This window comes from Pungitius pungitius, chromosome 7, assembly GCF_949316345.1.
Source record: "Pungitius pungitius chromosome 7, fPunPun2.1, whole genome shotgun sequence".
Lineage (NCBI taxonomy): Eukaryota > Metazoa > Chordata > Actinopteri > Perciformes > Gasterosteidae > Pungitius > Pungitius pungitius.
The window spans coordinates 4,550,150-4,569,249 of NC_084906.1; the positions used below are offsets into that span (position 1 = coordinate 4,550,150).

General features: G+C 43.0%; 1 protein-coding gene across 2 annotated transcripts; it reads left to right on the forward strand.

The window, feature by feature from the left end:
• The first annotated feature begins 1,441 nt into the window (after window positions 1-1,441).
• On the forward strand, window positions 1,442-19,032 carry adcyap1r1b (adenylate cyclase activating polypeptide 1b (pituitary) receptor type I). 2 transcript variants are annotated; one of them, XM_037469697.2, is made up of 14 exons: window positions 1,442-1,855; window positions 7,948-8,080; window positions 10,603-10,705; window positions 11,816-11,929; window positions 12,099-12,202; window positions 12,293-12,390; window positions 12,827-12,959; window positions 13,085-13,238; window positions 13,330-13,390; window positions 13,476-13,545; window positions 13,643-13,734; window positions 14,049-14,178; window positions 14,326-14,367; window positions 14,775-19,032. In XM_037469697.2, the coding sequence occupies exons 2-14, from the start codon at window positions 8,021-8,023 to the stop codon at window positions 15,159-15,161; spliced, it is 1,548 nt and encodes a 515-aa protein (XP_037325594.2). In that variant the 5' UTR covers window positions 1,442-1,855; window positions 7,948-8,020; the 3' UTR covers window positions 15,162-19,032. The 2 variants fall into 2 exon arrangements, with proteins under 2 accessions (XP_037325594.2, XP_037325595.1); XM_037469698.2 differs by having other exon boundaries at window positions 1,446-1,855; window positions 14,788-15,103.
• The last annotated feature ends 68 nt before the right edge of the window (window positions 19,033-19,100 follow it).

A 19,100-nucleotide genomic window follows, 5' to 3' on the forward strand; every position in this document is an offset into this window, starting at 1 on the left:
ACGGTCCTTTTCCTAAAGGATAAAAAAAATTGTTGTTTTATTTTTATTTTTTTATGTAGATGTGAAGAGCCATTTATCAATCACAAAAAGCAAGCTTATTTCCAAAAATAATTGATTGTGATTTAGAAATAGTGGACAAATTACATTAAAAAGCAACATTCGGTCTTGTCAAAAGATTCTCCACAGAACTCTCTGCCTCCATCTAAAGCTCAAGTGTTTTTTTTAGAAAAAGCCATTGTCAAAGTGAAAGCATGCCATTATTGCCTCAGCCCGGCTGCATCCCACTGCCTCCCTGATCAATCTCCAAGACCGTTGTTTGCAGTGCAGTGTTTATTGTTGCAACACCAGATAGAACACAAATTGAGATAACGCCACACACTTTTGGACAGTTTATCTTCAAAGGAACTTGGTGTTTCACACTTACAGAATTTGTTGGAAGGCAGCGTTTCCCTTCCCTCCTTTCTAAAAGAGAGTTTGGTTGCTGGAAGAGGATTTAGTAAGCATATATTTGGGAGATACAGGAGGCTTTGATGGTACTTTGAACCATTCTTACACTCGTGGCAGAAGCTATACCACACAAAAAGTCGCCCTGCTCATCAGGGGGCCAAACATTTGCGTCTGCCGTTTGATTGCAGGGGCCAGCAATCAATTGTGATGAATACACAACCACTCCAGAACCATCCTCTATTCATGTTATATTCTAACAGATTTTGCAGGTATTTATGATGCCACACTCTGTGTTAGGGGTCAAAAACAGATTTGTTTTCAATCCATGTCAGGCAGCAGACAGTCCATTATGCATTTTGAGGCGTTTACATTGTCCAATGACTGTCGAGGAAATGGAAGAGCTGTGAGTCAATGCTTGTCCTTTATCTGCTGCTCTCAACCCAATTCGCAACCGACAAACAGCTGTGAGATCCTGCCCCTCCTTGTGACAGCAGGTTTGCTTACTGGCCCCTTTTGACGACTAACTTGTTTGAGGCATACTGGAGCATTCATCATGTCAGTCCAGAATCTCACATAGGTGGTAACATATTATTCCAGTCAGGTCTATGCTCTACTTGCTCTATGCTGGAGGCATTGTTGGTCTTCAGGAAACCACTTCCAACGGGGGCTTGGGTCTTAATTAGTCTCCTTATCAATATAAAAGGTAATGTAAAGTGTCTCTCTAGCTTTGCTGGACCCACAAAACAGTGCCTTGATATTAGATGTTACTCATGAACTCGGATGCATCACACTACGTACTTAATGCTATCATAATTTGATAAAAGGTATGATGGCCGCTGTCCTTGGTCCTGATCTCTGGTTATATCTGGTAAACCATTACACCTCTAACACTAACACCATGCAGACACGTATTCAAGCGCACGCACCCCCCCCCCCCCACACACACACACACGCCGTCCTTGCTGTTCCATACACACACATCATTTTCTGTGTTGAATCGTGCATGTGTCAGTGTGCAGTGACAGCCTGTGTTAGGGTGTGTGTGCGCTAAAAAGAGAGAGAGAGAGAGAGAGAGAGAGAGAGAGAGGGAAGGAGAGGTAGAGGGGGAGAAATTCGCGGTGCATTCTTCTGTGGAGGGCGAAGGGAGCAGCTTCCATTCCACCCTCATCGCGCACTGTTTGGAAAATCTGAAGGCAAACACAAAGTCGCAGCGCGTTGGTCCCGATTGGAAGTCCCCAACCTTTCGTACGAACTGCATTTCGGGTGGAACTTGTGCCGCCTGGAGCCACCCATGAGGCTTGTCCCTCCGCAGCCCTGTGAGGGTTGATTTGTCCCCTGCCGAGGGCGCAGCGTTTCATCGGCCCGGACGATCCACAGAGTTGTATTTTGGAGGAATATCGATACAATGGTAAGATTTTGCAAAAACGCATGAATTAGAATTGCAGTGTGTTGATTTCCTCGATTCGATTTTGCACGGACGTGGATGTGTGGACTGGCTGTCTGCGAGGTGAATTGAAATCAGCTTGCCGGAATCTTGCGGCGTTACCGTGGCTCAGAGGAGGGGGGGGGGGGGTGCCTTCTTGTGGGGCACAGTTTGCACAATTGCTGCAGCATCCAGCGTGTGATTACAGTTACACATTGTAATATAGAGTAGAAAGCAGCTCGTTTACATGCATGAGGAGGCTCTGCCTTTTTCAAGTCTGGGTGGTTACTGAAATAATGTTTGAACTCGTGGGCACTAATGACGGTAATAGGCTGCCAATATATATGGTCTTATATTTCATTCATCCTTCAATGCATGCATTGTAGCAGGCCTGGAAAGCATTTAAGGATTCAAGATCCGAGTTCCTAAGACTATTAGTGCTCAGCTACAGCCACATTCATTAGGACCGATGAATGAGCGACCCATGAACCATACATTTTGACCGCTGGTTTAAAGCATGGTTTTGTAAAAGAATAACAATGAGATCCATGCTCTCCCTGGATGGCTGTTTTAGCTCTTTGAATAACTGAACAGATTAATCAAAAAAGAAAACTATGTTTGAAATGTTTTTGTTTCAATTTGCAGTTCCCAGCTGGGTCACTATGAGGCAAGCAGCAGATTCCTGTTTAGATTTGCTTAACAAACCGTGTCCGCAACATGTCATGAACAAGCAGCTGCTAAAATCTTTGTAAAAACATTTGCAATATTCATGCTGTCACACTCGGGCTGGGGCAGGTTGCAGTGAGGACCCAAGCGCAGAGTTTTTCCAATCAAAGTGCTCTTTATTCCTAAACAAACCAAAGACGTGCTCCAACGACGAGGGACATTAGACAATGACGCGACAAAGGACAACAGGCACACAGGGCTTAAATACACAAGGGAGGTGCAGGTGATTGGACAAAGGTGGAGACAATCACGCAATCACAAGACAAGGCAGGAAGTGAAGTTAACCCAGGACCACAAAGAACATGAAACTTCAAACTAAAACAGGAAGAGGGACCAAACCGTGACACATACAAAGATGTTGTCATGCATGAGACTGTGACTGACACATACATGCTGGTTACAAAAGGACATTGTGCAAAACTGCATATTTGGAGTGATATGTATATTGATATCTGGATGTCTAAATGTGTTTTGGGACCGCACAGTGCAAAGTTCCCTCGATGTTCCCCCTCTGGTCCGTTTAACCACTGCGTGTGCTCATTGGCACATGGCCCCAAAGGCACAGGTGTCCTTTTATCACATTACTAATGACTTCATTCTGTTTCTCTTTACCAGTTCAGGGACTCTGGTATTGCGTATGCTGGCATGGTTTACTGGGACACTTAATCCTTTGTGTTAATAATGTCATCTGTGGTCTCCTTGCTTCCATAAGTATACATATGGGCAATGCAAAGATGATAATACGAATAATGATGTATCTTTTATTTATCTGGTTGCTTTAGGAAGTTGGACAGGATCATGGCCTTGCATAGAAGAAGTGTGCCGTACGGAGGGAAACAGCTTTTATTATTTTACCGTAACGTTTCAAATGAAGCAATAAAAATCAGAAAGATGTTTTATTCTGCATACATTTTTAAATCTGGTTACAAGTCATGCAATGTGAAAACCTGCTGCCGGTAATCTTTGACTTGTACAGCAGTCTGAATACTCAAAAGAGATCATTCGGTCAGTTGATTCTGGCATTAAGCAGCGTGGTTCAGCCAAGTAGGAGACAATTTGGTTTCACTACTCCCCAGCTCATGTTGGAAACCAGAGGTCCTGGGACTGACATTCATTAGACATTTTTAAATGCACAGATAGCACGCTACATACTTTCATAAACATTCAAAATGTATCGAAAATGAAGGGAGGAGCCACAGATAACGTATTAAATGATCATTAAGATTAAAAGGGCTAGCTGTAGTACCCAAAGTAAGTATATAAACCCACTCTGCACACAAAGAAGAACGAATGAACTGGAAAGAGAGGATGAAGAGGAAGGAAAAGAGAACAGGAAAAGGAGAGAATTCAGGGAACCCTGTCCACTTTCTAATTTCTAAGGAGGCCACTCAGCCAACGCTTTAGTTCTGGCTTGTTCCATTAAATTAAATCCAACATCCAGCTTTAAAGCAAGAAATATCTGTGTACTTGTCACTGTGTATTTATTTTATTCATCCCGGGAAAAATCCTTTGTCATGTATCATATTATTTCAAACGACCTGGGTGTGTTTACTTTGCTCACCCTGAGAACCGCCTTTCTGACCTGTTCTGATCTGTCACACTTTTGGGGTGTTTTATTGGGAACCCGGCAGGATGCTCTGTGTGGACACACTGTACTCAGTCTTGATATTGAACAAGCAAGCACACGTTCAGCATGCTTTATTGTATGGACTGTGTCTTTTTCAAGATCTTACACAACTTCCCTGGTAAAATATGACTTTTGGTTATTTCCGTCGTTCCCGGTTTGTTGTGGAGGGAATCCGGCAAGTTCTAGCATGTCAGTCAGGATGATTTGAGATATTGTTTCAACTGTGTCTTTGTTCTAACGTGTCCTTGCCTCTGTCCCGTGACCATGCAACCCCCCCCCCAGTGAATTGTGTGAAAAATGGACGAAACCAGGCCAGTTTTAATACTCTCTCCATTCCTCTTGTCCTCCTTCTCTCTCTGCGAGAAGTGTACTTCTCTCTCCTATCCCCAAAATAATGAAGGCTAAGTCATGTCTGTGTAAATTAATTCCTCCCGTAATTCTTTGGGCTAAATATAGAGCTGGAGACATGAGTGACTCTTCATTACTCGATTCTGTGGGAATTAGACGCTGGATTAAAACATTAGCTGATGCTCATTCTTGATACATTTCTCTAGTTTTCTACATTTTCTTCTGAAAAAACAAGACGGCAATGCTGATGGGAAGATGAGAAGTAGAGAGAGAAGACGAGTTTGGGGTTAAGGGTCTGTTAGTGAGTCGAGGGGGGATAAGCCAGTGCATGCCTTCATGCTCCGGGCCACAACAGCTGTGAAAGCCTAACCAGACCGAAAACTGCCCCCAGTGTCCACAAGCAAACACGAAGACTTTTTCTCATCAGTGCTTCAGCATTGTAGGTGTGATCATTAGGAAAAGACCGTCTGTCCTCTGTTCCCACTCGTTCCCACTACTTCTTCTCCCAAGAGGAACTGTTTTCTCTTAACACAAACAATCCGCACATTCCCAAGCAATTCCTTCCTTTTTCAGTTCCTTTTTCAGCTATTCTCCACCCTCTCTTGGGTGAAACTTTGCAAGGAATATCTTTTAATGCTATCATGAAGCTAAAATCCCGCTCGGCTGTGCATGTGTGCTCGTCAGACGGAGCATCAAACATTACACACGCTCGAGCTGACAGTGTTCAACATGAAAGCCGCTGAGAATCATTAAGCCACTGATTACAGCTCGGGGAGAACAGTCCTCAGCAGCTGCAGTGCCCCCCCCCCCCCCCCCTCCCACACACACACACACACACATATATAAACACATTCCTGTAGTCCTGTCTTTGCAATGAGCCCTGCTAACATTATCTACTCCCCTGCCCAATACCCAAACCTTGACTTAATGCCTGGCACCAACCTTTGACCCTTGACCCTTAACCCCAACCCAGTGGTTCCCAAACCTTTCTGAGATGGAAAGACTCAAATGAAAATGATCCCTCTCAATCACCACTCATTATTTTATTTAGGCTCCCTGTTCTCTGCACGTAAGTTTCTTATTTCGTGTTCTGAACCTCAGAAAATGTAAAGAGCCAGGAAGTAAGCATACTGTATGTCCAAGAAGAAGATAGGAAAATAGTGGACCCAATGTTGGAAACCTGCAAATATAGCAAGAGGAACCTGAAATCCATTGTGTTTACTGACCACAACCCACACGTCCGTCTAGGTCTACCTTCATGTGAGGCCAAGGCCCTAGGCCCCAAGACCCTAATAGGCCCAAATGTCTTAGCATATCAGTTGGTTTTGGTAATTTAATCAAAGTTAAGGATTTTACCTTCAGAAAAAAATATTACACATTACAATATTAAACATTACATTTATCTGCTTAATGAATTTGGATCACTGAGTGTGTCAAAGCAGTAATAAAGTGATGGATTTGCAGAGCTCAGTGTCAGAGTTGTTAGAGCTTGTTCACTACAGCACCACTCTCTGCAGATCTCTTATCTCCCATTCACTGATCCGTGCATCACTAAAGAGTACTACAACAAGCCATTTTTAATGTGTTAATTTAACCTTTGATTAGCGTATATATATATAATTTTTATATATTAAAAGAAAATGTCTTGATTTACTCTTTACAACTGTTACTGATCGCTACCAGCTGTTCACTCTACACAACTTTCTGTTTTTTTTGCTCCACATGACTGAGCAGAGGAACCCCAGATTTGCCCTCCACACAACACTCTGTCACAAATAATACACACAAGATCTTTGGGTAAATAACATCACTTCCCTTCTCGCTCTGAAATGTGCGGTGAGTGCGCTGAACAGAAAGCGAATGTGGCTCTGCATCAAGGGCCCAACTGTAAATGTAAGTGTTAAATCACTCATTGTAGACCACCAATGTGAGTGCTTCGCAGATAGTTGATCTTGCTCTTTTCTTCTTGATCTCTTGACACACGCACACAGACGCACACAGACACACACATACTGAGACATTTCTGACTGTGGCAGGGTGAGATACCATCAGTGTCTTTATGTGGGGTATCTTTTCTTTTCCTTAGAAATGAATTAGTGGCAGTTTGTGCTCGAGCACTCCTCGTGAAAGCTTTTCTCCCGAATGGCATCAGCAGCCATTATGGTGGCCTTGGCAAAGCTGCAGACTCCCATTCACGTCGTGTCTTGTTATTTTTCTTTTTGGTTTGCCTGTGTGTGTCCTTTTGTGACTCATTCTCGCAAAAATATGAATGAAGGTTCTCTCTGTGTGGGCTGGTAAGGCATTAATATTCAGCATGCAGGACTCAAATCAAATGTGCACATTTTGAATGTCGAAATCAGTTTTTTTTCTATAGCGGAACTTATTGAAATCTGCGTTGAGTTTCATTTCAATGAGGATTCAATGTCTGGCATCATGTTAAAACTGAAGCACATGATGAAATGTGAATCTATTTACAGTAGAGCAGAAGAGGGAGCAGAAGGAAGTTCAGGTCCACGTGGTTCAGATCCAAACTCAGCAGCTCTCTCAGCTGTTGCTCCTGACAACGGCAGGGGGAGGGGCTTGCTGCTGGCAGGGTTTTGGTAAAGTAGGAATGCCAAGCTGCCAAGCTCTCCCTATGGGACAAGGCCTGACTGCTCAGTCCTGCTACTTGGCTTCACTCATGTGAACCCCCCCCCCCCCCCCCCCCCCGGGCCTGCAGAGTCAGGCTTCATCGATGAGATGCAAGCACATGGGCTCATACTGATTTCCTTTATCTGCCCTTTTAGTCACTACCATGTCAAATAGCTTTCTCCTAACCCAAAGGGACATATTTAAACCCAACCAAGGGTCCAAGATGCAGATATTTATTTTGAAGAAAGAAGAAAAATCTGCAAAATAAATCATGTTTGACAAGCTGGAAGTAGGGTGATCTGTTTGTCTCCTCAGTGGATTGGTTGCAGGATATCCCCAAAACATTAATGGGGAATACAAGAGGGTCAGCCAACAAGGGGGGGGGGGGGGGGGGGTTTGCAGACACAAACTTTTCATCTCATGAACTAACATTTGAAACCTGCATTTCCCAAAAGATGCAACAAGTGTTTTGTTTGAAGCATGTTAAAAACCAAAGAGTAAAATAAGGCTTAAGAGCAAAGCAGAAGGTAAACTAACGAGCTGAACCCAGACAGACCCAGAAATAGATGGTGATTTTATAAACATTTCAACTGTTAGAACTTCCTCAGAGTGCTCTTAAGGTTGTTGAGATTTATATACACACTTGAAAAGAGCTTTTATGAAAGAACTCTAATATTATTAATACTACTATGGAGACACAACGTGAACAAACTGTCTTGATGTCCCAAACTCTTGTGTTTTTCAGGTGTGAAGGTCAGCTGACGTCCTGTTTCGTCCACCTCACAACTTTATGTTGGGAAGAAATTAAGAAACACAACATGTGTTCGGCCAACGTCAACCCGCTGATCCTCACCCTCCTCTTCCTCCTCTTACCCTGGGTGAGTTCCTTTTTTGAATTGTTTTTCTTTCTTTTTCTTGTACTTTTCAAAGGACAACATGTCTACTCTACGTCGAGTTTCTGTGTGTGAGTAATCATGCAAGCAGACACGGCGACAGGTGGAGCTTTGCATGAATAAATTCAGCAAACAGGTGTCGAATCCTGATGTTGGTGCACTTCAAGTCGTTCCCATAGTTGGAGTCAGCGGATGGAGTGTCTGCATCAATAATTGATGATCGGTGTGTGTGGATAAGGATGGGCGCTCATCACTTATTCATTGTTTATTCAACATTATTCCTGTCTGTTAAATCTCCATATTCTCTCCTCTCCTCCTCTCCTCCTCTCCTCTTCTCCTCTTCTCCACTCTCCTTTCCATTAAAAGCTGTGAGGAAAGCAAGCTTTTATTACTGTTGTTAAATGTGAGTCATCAACCTTGAGCTGAAGTGTTTTCTGAGAAACTGAGGGATGAGCTCGAGGGAAAATGGTGGATGAAAGCAGCAAGTTGTCAATGTAGCTGTGAGAATATACTCTAAATTAAAATATCTCTAAAAATGTCTCTAAATTACTCAACTAACCTCTTGGACAAGTTATGCTTTGTGTTTAAATTGAACGTATTTTCAAATAATACAGATGATTGGGTTAATCAGTGCAGATGTGATTATAGAAGACTCAATAAACGAGTAGGAAATCAGTCCCTGTGGAGAATATTGGGTGGAAACAACATGAATGTTGTGCTTTGGAAATAAGACACTTAAATAAGACAAATAAAGCACTTGAAAATGGTGCTGAATACTGCAGAATGTGCAGAGTTAAGCCAGTTATCAACAGATCTGCGAGCTGATGACTCACCGTGTGTAGGCGTCCCCCAGGGTCAGTGCTCTGTAAGTACGCTTTAAGCTCCTAACTCCAGCTTGAATTTCAATAGAACATTGGGATTTAAAGGAGATGAATTTACTTTGAATAATTTTCATAGATTTAGACCCCAAATTCTTGTGGTCTATTTGAAGCTGGAATCACGTAATTGCTGCTGTTGTTTGACCAATGAAAATATATTGTTTTTCAATTCTAAACACTGCAAGAAAACCCATAGCAAATTACTCTCATTTACTGAGAATATTCCCAACAGAATGAAATTGAAGTATCATTTAATGCCACAGCATAAAATAATGGAGTTAAGTAGTCTAACTGGTTTTAAATTTTCAATGAAACAGATTCACATTTGATCACGCTCATGTACATGTGGTGTGAATCCTGGCAGCATCCTGGCTGTACACAGCTTGACTTAGTTAAGTATTGTGGATTTATTTAGGGCAGAAAGATACACTATAATTAGTCGCAGGAGATTAAACATCTAAGAAATAAACCCGGAAACTGCTCTCAAAACCTTGCAAGATACACACAGTGTGTGCTGGCTCTGCTGCTGCTCCCACCCATAAATCAGCAACCCAACAAGTTAACTTCATACACACTTGAGCTGCATCAACAATCCGTGCTCGCTGGCAGCATTCAGTGCCTAAGAATGAAGTACTTTCATATACAACCACGAAAAGATAATGACACGAACCCCAGGACGAAAGTGTGTGGATATGTATCCACCCAGTCTTTCATCCTGGGGTCGTATATATATTTATTTATGAGTAATAAATGCTCTCAACTCTGTTTAGCCTAAATCTAAAACACAAAATCAAGTTTCAACATCATACTTCAACAACGAGCCAAGTATTTTATTTTCTCACCATTTTACTCTGCCTCCTCCCACTCATTTCACCCGAAGGCCTTCTCTCGGTGGAGTTGGTTCACCTGTGAAGGAAAAGGACAAATGACTGACACACGTTGAAATGAAAGGAGCTGCACCCCACTTCAACCCGAGCAGATGCCTTAACAGCAATATCGACAATATGTTTTCTTCCAAACCGAATGATATGACTTTTACCGACTGACCATGAACACACTCAGATCCAGAGAAAAAATCCTCACTGTGCTTTCAAGCTGCACCCACGCAGACACGCTGCTGCTGCACATACATCATTGGCCAGATTCGACACCTTAGACACATTAGACACCTGTTCCACACGGGGCCCCCGAAGCCCCCGCGTCTTTATCACTCTGCCGATCTCTGAGCGGGTGCCGCTGTGCTGCTGACGTCAGCGGATGAATCCTCAACTGCTCATTCTGCTCCACCTCGTGAAGCCGCTACGCGACGTCTCTCGGTCTGACGCCAAAAATGGAGGGACACTTTTTTCGTCTTCTCCCCCCCTGCCCTGTCTCCCTTACAGCGATGCCCCTCTGCTGGTTCAGTAAGCCCAGGGAGGTGGCCATAAACCCTGAAATGGTTTGTTTAATTGGTTGAGTGATTAAACAGATCCCAGAGCTGAGACCTCTCCCACATTGTGGTGTGAACTGCATGGTGAAGCTAATGAAGCAGCCTTATCTATTTTACCTTTGGGCCCTTCTTCTGCGTTCTAATCTTTTCCTCTCTATGTGTGTGTGTGTGTGTGTGTGTGTGTTCATGTGGTTTCCCAGGATTCGAGACAACAGGCGCCCTCTAACTGTGTGATCAAGATGGAGCAGGAGAAATGCATGGAAATGATAGCCTCGCACGATCCTGGGAATGATCCAGAATTCGGTAGGCTTTCTGCTAGCGCTTCTGTGACTGATTCTGTTGTGACCTGCTTTTCTGCACGGAGATACTTTTAGAAAGACTTAACTCGAAGCATAAATAACAGGGCCGAGCAAATCCTTCTCATATTTGAAACCTCAGCGAGGGAGGGACTGAGGCTTTAGTCGACCGCATCTCACAATGATGATCCTTCAAACGAGGGTTGATCGGAGACCGTGAGTGACAGGCGCCTCTCTGGGTGATGGATGAAGGCTCGATCCAACTGAGGCAGAGGCTTTGTGTCAATTCTCCTTCCTGACCTTGTTGAGAAGGTCCTCCAAAAACAGAGCAACAAGGTGTAAAATGAAGCCTCTACGGTTGGGGATGTAATTTTGAAGCTGAAACCGTGAACAAGGATTGTTGGATCTTCAGTCCCAAAGAGTTCATCGCAGGACTCGTGATTACACCATGAAACTACTGCATTAGACATGGTTAGCGTGCTGACCTGACTGTGTTGTACAAGCACAGCGAACCAGCGCTGTCTTTCTCACCATTCTATTTTCGTTGCAGTTAAACACACTACTGAAGTTGGGTTGCAGCAGCAGCAGCAGCAGCAGAAGGTTAATCAAGTCTCACACGAAACAGAGCAGGCATGACCTTTACTGATGGCTACCATGGTTTAAGCCAATGCCGTACGGCCATTTTAACCAGCTAACCTGCATGTTTGTGTCTAATCTAAATGGATTTCAAATTAGCGTGAGCATATTATATCATGTACTACTGTAGCCAATCATTACACATAAAAATATGAAGGCCCCTTTGCCTTTCTCTCTTTTATTTGTTGGAAAACTTGATCTCTTCCGGATGTCTTTCGACCATTTTATTTGAAATGAAAAGATGCAGCAACATATACACATCCATCAAAAAGAAGATGTGAGTTAAAAAGAGAATATATATTTGTTCCTAGTGGGGGGCTGACATTTCAGTCGCCGCATGCCAGTTTCAAGGATCTGTGATTTTGAAGTAACGACAAATGCGCTGCAGGTGGCCAAGGTTCTTCTTCCCCGAAAGAAACACATGCCGCTCGATAATCCAAAACTGCTCCACCATGTGTTTGTCCACCTGTGGTGTCCCCAGGCTGTCCGTGGTTTTGGGACAACTTGACGTGTTGGCAGCCCGCCAGGATCGGTGAGGTGGTCGAAGTCAACTGTCCCGAACTCTTCTCTCAGTTCATGAGTGACGAAGACTTTGGTCAGTTACTAAACGTTATTTACACTTATTTATCATTAGCATCTTCTGTAGAGTCCCTGTTTTTGTTATTTGACTGGGTGATTTTACCGTGTTTTTTCAAATATGCAAGTGCTCAGTGAAAATAAAAAGCATGACACATTTCTGTGTTCCCTTCCTACGTGGCCCACAGAGGTGGGGAAGGTGAGTCGTAACTGCACTGAGTTCGGCTGGACAGAGACCTTCCCTTATTACATCGACGCCTGCCTGTACGAGGAAGGGAACGGCACTCATCTGGTTAGTGAACCGCTGTCCGCCGCTGCGGAAACGAGACGTTCTACAATAAAAGGAGGAACCATTTCAGTTTGCGTTGTGCTTGTGTTTCAGGACATGTACTATGTGTCAGTGAAGGCTCTGTACACCGTGGGCTACAGCACCTCTCTGGTCTCCCTCACCATGGCCATGGTCATCCTGTGCAGGTTCAGGTGAGGCGTTAGTAGTTAGTTAGTTAGTTTTTCATAGATGTACTGCTTTTAGACGTTTTAAGGTTAAATAGGTGGTGTCACACAGAACATGTGGGCGATGGTGGCCCGATGTCATGTAACATTGTTTCGCTCTAAATTTAGTTAACTCAAAAGTAGAGAAATGACCTGGCAGACCAGTCAATTAATGTCATAAAATATATTTTAGTACTATTAACACTACTGTTGCTACTACCAGTACTGCTGCTATTATTTCCTAGTACTAGCATCACTCCACATGTTAGTACTTCTGCCACGACCTTCTGCTACTACTGTGTGACTGTGATGAACGACAGCGTACTTACTGATGACTTCCAGCAGAACAAGAGAGCGTTCTCCTTCTTTTCTTTAACAAAAAGTGTTCCGTGGCATTCTGGGTGTTGCGGTGTGCGTTTTACAGGAAGCTGCACTGCACCAGGAACTTCATCCACATGAACCTATTTGTGTCGTTCATCTTGAGAGCTATTTCCGTCTTCATCAAAGATGGCGTCCTGTACGCCAAAGAGGACAGCGAGCACTGCTTCATACACACTGTGAGTCACGCCCGCAGGCCTGACTGCTCTCACGTCGACACGCAGCAGACCATTTGTACATCGGTTGTTTCTTTATTTTAATCAATTGAACCATTTCTTCCCTTTTTGCGTTTTTTCCCCCAAAGCTTGAGTGTCGAGCGGTGATGATATTCTTCCACTACTGCGTCCTCTCAAACTACTTTTGGCTCTTCATAGAGGGTCTGTACCTCTTCACCCTGCTGGTGGAGACCTTCTTCCCCGAAAGGAGATACTTCTACTGGTACATCATCATTGGCTGGGGTGAGACAACTTTCACATGACGCACACAAAGACTCACCCCCCTTGACGAGTGGACACATCTTAATTGAGCTCCGTATTGTGCTCACAACAGGGACCCCCACGGTGTGTGTGATCGTCTGGGCGGTGCTGAGGTGGCACTTTGATGACAGCGGGTGAGTTATGGGCATCGGTGTTTTTATGTGGGAGGGGGGGTCTGCTCCTGCACTGACTGGGCTGCGGTCCCCTCGGCTCTTTCAGGTGCTGGGACATGAACGACCACGCCGCCATCTGGTGGGTGATCAAGGGACCTGTGCTCGCTTCCATAATGGTACGTCACCGCTCTGTTGTTGCAGGTGTGGCCACATCAAAGTAATCCGTTCATTACCAAAAAGATACGGTCTTTACGTTACATTTTGTCTCCACAGATCAACTTTGTGCTCTTCATCGGCATCATCGTCATCCTTGTCCAAAAGTTACAGTCCCCAGATATCGGTGGAAATGAATCCAGTATTTACCTGTAAGTCTGTTTGCATTTACTTTTTGTTCGACCCTTTTCCGTCCCGCATTTAATTTATTATCTGAATTTAAAAATAGATAAATAATAATAATAATAATAAAGTATAAAATGCTTCTCCTGGGGTTATAAACCCGTTTTACCCATCAATCCACCCCTACTCCTCACACATACTTATTAACAATACTATTTTTAATTGTGCTAAATCCGCTGTTGAATTTATTGAAACGGGCCGTTGCGGTTGCTGTGCGAGCTCGTTGTAATGAGGACACGCTTTGTGTAGTCTCGTTCATAATTGCGAGTGCGTTACTTTGCAGGAGGTTGGCTCGCTCCACTCTGCTTCTGATCCCCCTGTTTGGGATCCACTACACCGTGTTCGCCTTCTCCCCCGAGAACGTCAGCAAGAGGGAGCGCCTGGTGTTTGAGCTCGGCCTCGGATCCTTCCAGGTGACCGTTTCTCCTCCATGGCCTGCATTTAGAACAATGAATGTACAAAGGGAAGGAGGATGGGGATACTCTGCTGCGACGCTACGCTCACACGGACACATCTTTCTGTGCTTCTGTCTCATGCTTGAGCCCTCTGTGTCTCCTCAGGGCTTCGTCGTGGCCGTCCTCTACTGCTTCCTGAACGGAGAGGTAAACACTCGTACTGACGCTGTCTAGCTTCGTGATGCACAAAGAGATTAAACATGAATAACAACGTTACTGACCGACAGTGTTTCTGCACGTTTCGGATGGGATTTTAAAATGCACTCGTGGTATTCGACAAAGTTCATCATGTTCAGTTTAAATATGGCTTTGTATTTGAATGAATTAGTCAAGCAGTTTGAAGTTTTACTGATCCATGGAATCTTAAAGAGTTTGGGAGTGTGAGCACATGAAATTAGTTTTTAAAAATGCAAAATGTATTCAAACCAACGTGTTCCATTCAGTGCAAATCTAAATCTGAGCCTCGGCTACAGTGCATACACAGCTGGCATGAGACTAAAGGACAGTGAGCTTGTCTCTTTCCAGCGAGGTCCATTAATAATGACCTTGTGAAGTATATCCCCCAAGGTGCAATCGGAGATCAAGAGGAAATGGCGCAGCTGGACGGTGAACAGGTACTTTGCTGTGGACCTGAAGCACCGGCATCCCTCGCTGGCGAGCAGTGGGGTGAACGGCGGCACGCAGCTGTCCATCCTCAGCAAGAGCAGCTCGCAGATCCGCATGTCCAGCCTGCAGGCCGAGAGCCCGGCCACCTGAGCGGCACCGCAGGGGACGCCGCCGCCGCCCACGCACCTGACACCGCCCGACCCGCCGCACCCACCGACCTCCCGATGACCAGCCTCACCAACCCGTTCCTCAATCCGTACCCCAACCCGTACCCGGACGGAACCACCATGGAAACCCGACTCGACTCCAGTGACCCGCAACGGCCTCCAGTCTGACCCGCCCCCCCCCCCACACCCCTAAAACATGACCCGACCTCAACGTCAGGTGCCAAATCATGACCCTGGTCGTGTCCCGACCTTTGACCTAGCTCAGGAGCGAAACACAAACTGGGGCCGCCTGCTCCTGAGCCTCCTCTCAGGCTTCGACGGGCATGATTAGGAGTTTGAGTGTATATGTAGTGTGTTGTCAGGCTGTGACTTGCAGAGTCTGTATATACTGTATATAGCAGGAGACCAGTTCATCGCTGCAGCCATCTCACTGGGATCATTCCAGTCCGTCTGAGAAAGCGTTTGCATTATTCCTCCAGTGTCAGCCTTGCCTCAAATTGGGTTTTAGACTCTAACTGCACACTGTATTCCTTTCTAGATACGGACATGAAGTGATGGGGCTCAGTGTCAGACAGACAGCACTGGGCAATGTAAATATCTCAAACGGGGCAACTGATTTTGCGCATGGAGATCAGTTCGCGTGTCTCCTTGAGTTCCTACCAGGCTGTGACCCCCAAAGACGTCACAGTGATGTCATCGCGGGTGTTTCAGCCTGGGCTTGCAGACCACACATTATAATCTGTTAATCTATGTTACAAACTGAGGGTGTTACTTTTGAAAGAAGGTGACAGTTACCAGGCGAGCAGGGTCTATCGAAAACGCTGCATCATGGGAAGTGTATTGTCCAGTGTTGTTGTGCTTGGATGTTTCAGCCTCCGCTGCCATTCATCTGATCGCCGTGATGTACACAGAACACCTCCGATGAGTTGTTTTACGTTCACATTTAAAGAGCGATTGTTCGCACTTACACATTCAGTGTTGAAAATTGAACTCGTGAAATCACTGGTACGGACAGAGCTATGGCCCAGCTGGTAGATTATGGACCCCATGTCGTACCCAAACATGCTCAGATAGCTCCGTATTATTTCACACTACTGGCACAAGACTTTCCTTCTTGTGTGAACTGAGACTGATAATGGCTATTCAAGACAACTGGGAAAAGAGATTTCTAGATCTTCACATCTAACAGATGTAACCTGAAAAAAAGCAGTATTTATGAGAAGGCCATATTTTTTACATTAATGTGAAATGCCAAAAAAAGAGAGAAAAAAAAATCCTTCCCTGGGTTAGACGATGCCTCAAAAGGTCTTTGGGTGTTTGCTACAAACTTCTCTCTTTTAATCAGTCGTTAATACAGGAAATGTCAATGAAAATAAACCAACGACTTAAGTGAGTTCATTTGCAGGCGTGAAATGGCACTTAATGCCCATGTGGTTTTTTTAAAACTTTCTTTGGTGGGAATTCAGTGTTTAACTAGGTGTTTTCTTTCCTTTTTATTCATGAATAGTGTGTATTGGGCTGTTGTGGAGGCCACACGCTGTAATACTGATTCTCTTTGTAAAGCTGAGCCTCTTCAACAGCCTGCTGCAGGAAGTTTCAATGTTAAGGTGTAGACTATAATATATCACAGCACAGCACTTTTTGGAAAAAAAATGATCATTTAAAAAAAGATAAAAGAAGCAAAGGCTAAGTTTGCTTTGTTTCTTTAGGCATCTCTACATGTGTCTCTAAAAGGGCCTTTAAGCACAAAATAAGTATTTTAACTTTTTTTGATTTAAGTAATTTCCAAACAAACTTGAAAAATCAAGATACGATTAAACACATGAGTGGTTTAATGAAGATGACTAAATCAGTATTTAAAACCCGGAGGCCTTCAAAGTACTTTAACTTGTCTTTGAAAAAGATGAGCAGAACATACAACCGAATAGTGTTTAAAATAAAGCAGCGCAGCAATGTAAAAATGTACAGAATAGTATATATTGGAAAGAAGAAAATACATATTTTGGTTGGTTTTAGTTTGCATTTTTGTTCGGACACATGCTTAATTTTTCTTAGTTGCTGGACTGCAAAAAGTTTCATGTACCTCAACATAAGAGACTTTTCATTATAATGCTCTACACATTCATATTTCTAAGAGGCTGTATTCATGATTTTAACCAAATATGACTTACTTTCTAATTAATGTAAGAAGAGAGCTCTTTTGCAAAACTAGTAGAACCTTAAAACAAATAATTACTATTTCTTTGATTATAAAATTGTTGTTCTTTCTTTTCTGGATACACACCATATATGACTGATAATTATCAAAATATATGTGCTAAATTTAATATATGGTTTTGTTTTCAGCTGACAAAATGTTAATTAATACTTTAATTCACTTTAATTCAATATCTTTTTTTCAGGTTTATTCTAAATATTAAATTTAAAAATAAAGAATACTGTGTCCTAAATAACAGCCGTACTTCTAGATTAAAATGTAACCAAGCTCCATTTTTACCTTGAAACGTGATCATAAAAACCTTTGATAATAAGACTTTGATTCTGTGTGCATTGTGCTCTCTATAGACACTCATAAATAATAACTGAATAACAGCACAATAGAGAAAGTTTAACTTCCAAATTCCCAGGTACATTCAGCATGTTACCACTTGGTAACTCTATGATTCTTTGACATCACTTCAGTCCCTACACCGATACTGGGATAGACTGTAGATGCTTAAATCTGGAATAATACATGTGCCATACCCTTCACTTTCAACCAAAAGTTGTCACATATTACACATAGTTTTACATAGTTTTAGTGTAAAAGCACAGCTCTTGGCCTGCAAACTACCAAATCAACTTATTTGTGCTGTGTGTAGTCACCCGAGTTAAACAAAGACGGGTGGTCCTGCTTCATCTTGTGATGTTTTGGGAAAGGGCCAGACAAGCACCATCTCCACTCTGGTCCAGTTGAATGTTGAGTTCATTTCACACATTTTGACAATCTCATGAGCATAATTTTGTTGATATATATGAATATGTTAATTATTTTACTTTAGTGTTAATATGGAAGTTGGAGCCTTATATTGCCAGTACGATGTTGATGTCCGACAAAGAAGTTCCTATTACTATTATACAGATAAATATTCATTACAGTGTCTGAACTATAAAGTAGTTAGTTAAAGTCCTTTTAAGGCGCTGTAGTCCACCTTTTGTGACTAAATAAACTGCAGTTTAAATGTGCGAGACAGAAACAAGCTGCCAACGTTGTACCTTGTAAATGGAGTCTGTTGTGGTTCAAAGTGAAAAACGCTGTGATTGTTTTAATATTTTTAAAAAAAAGATGATTTTTCTTAATGGTGATCGTGTTTGCTGAAAGTATAAAGCCTCCTGAAATGCCTTCTGGACGCTCTCGTAGGCTGACGCATGCGTGTTGAACCGTTTTTGATCTCGTTTGGGCGGCAGATGTAAAGACAAAGGAGAGTGAAGGGAATCGAAGTGGTGAAGAAGTGCTTGTTTACGATGAGGCAACTAATAAGCTTGAACATGAATAGTGGGTTTTAACTGTGAACAATTTGTTGAATTGTAGCTCAAGTCCCATCCGGACACATTGAACGCTTTTCCTTTGATTGTTGATCTTTGTAGACATGAGGAAAAGTAAAGTGCCATAAAAAACTGCTAAACCTTCTTTGTTCTTAATGATTTTTACTGCATAGCGTGACAAGAATACTGGTTTAAAATGTTACTCCTTTTTTTCTGCTTTTCAATGGTGTTTTTTTTTTAAAATTGTATTGTGCTTCATTTTACCTGCTGGGGTTTAAATCAGCTACAGGTGAAAAAAAATAAAAAATAAAATGGGGCTGAGCAGTTTGTGTAGTGATGGCTGAATGTAAAAGTAACTTAAAGACTACTTCTGTCTGCTCATGAGCTCTTTTCCAATTGGATCGCTTTCACTGCACAGTTCTCCATTTGATCTTGTCTTAGTGTCACATTCAACGGGTTTCTTTTGTACACTATGGAAGTATCGACAATAAATGTTTTTAACTTGTTGGCTCAATGTCGCTGTATGTGGTCAATATTACAAAGGCTGATGTTAATCTTTATTCTTTCATTTATTGTTGTCAG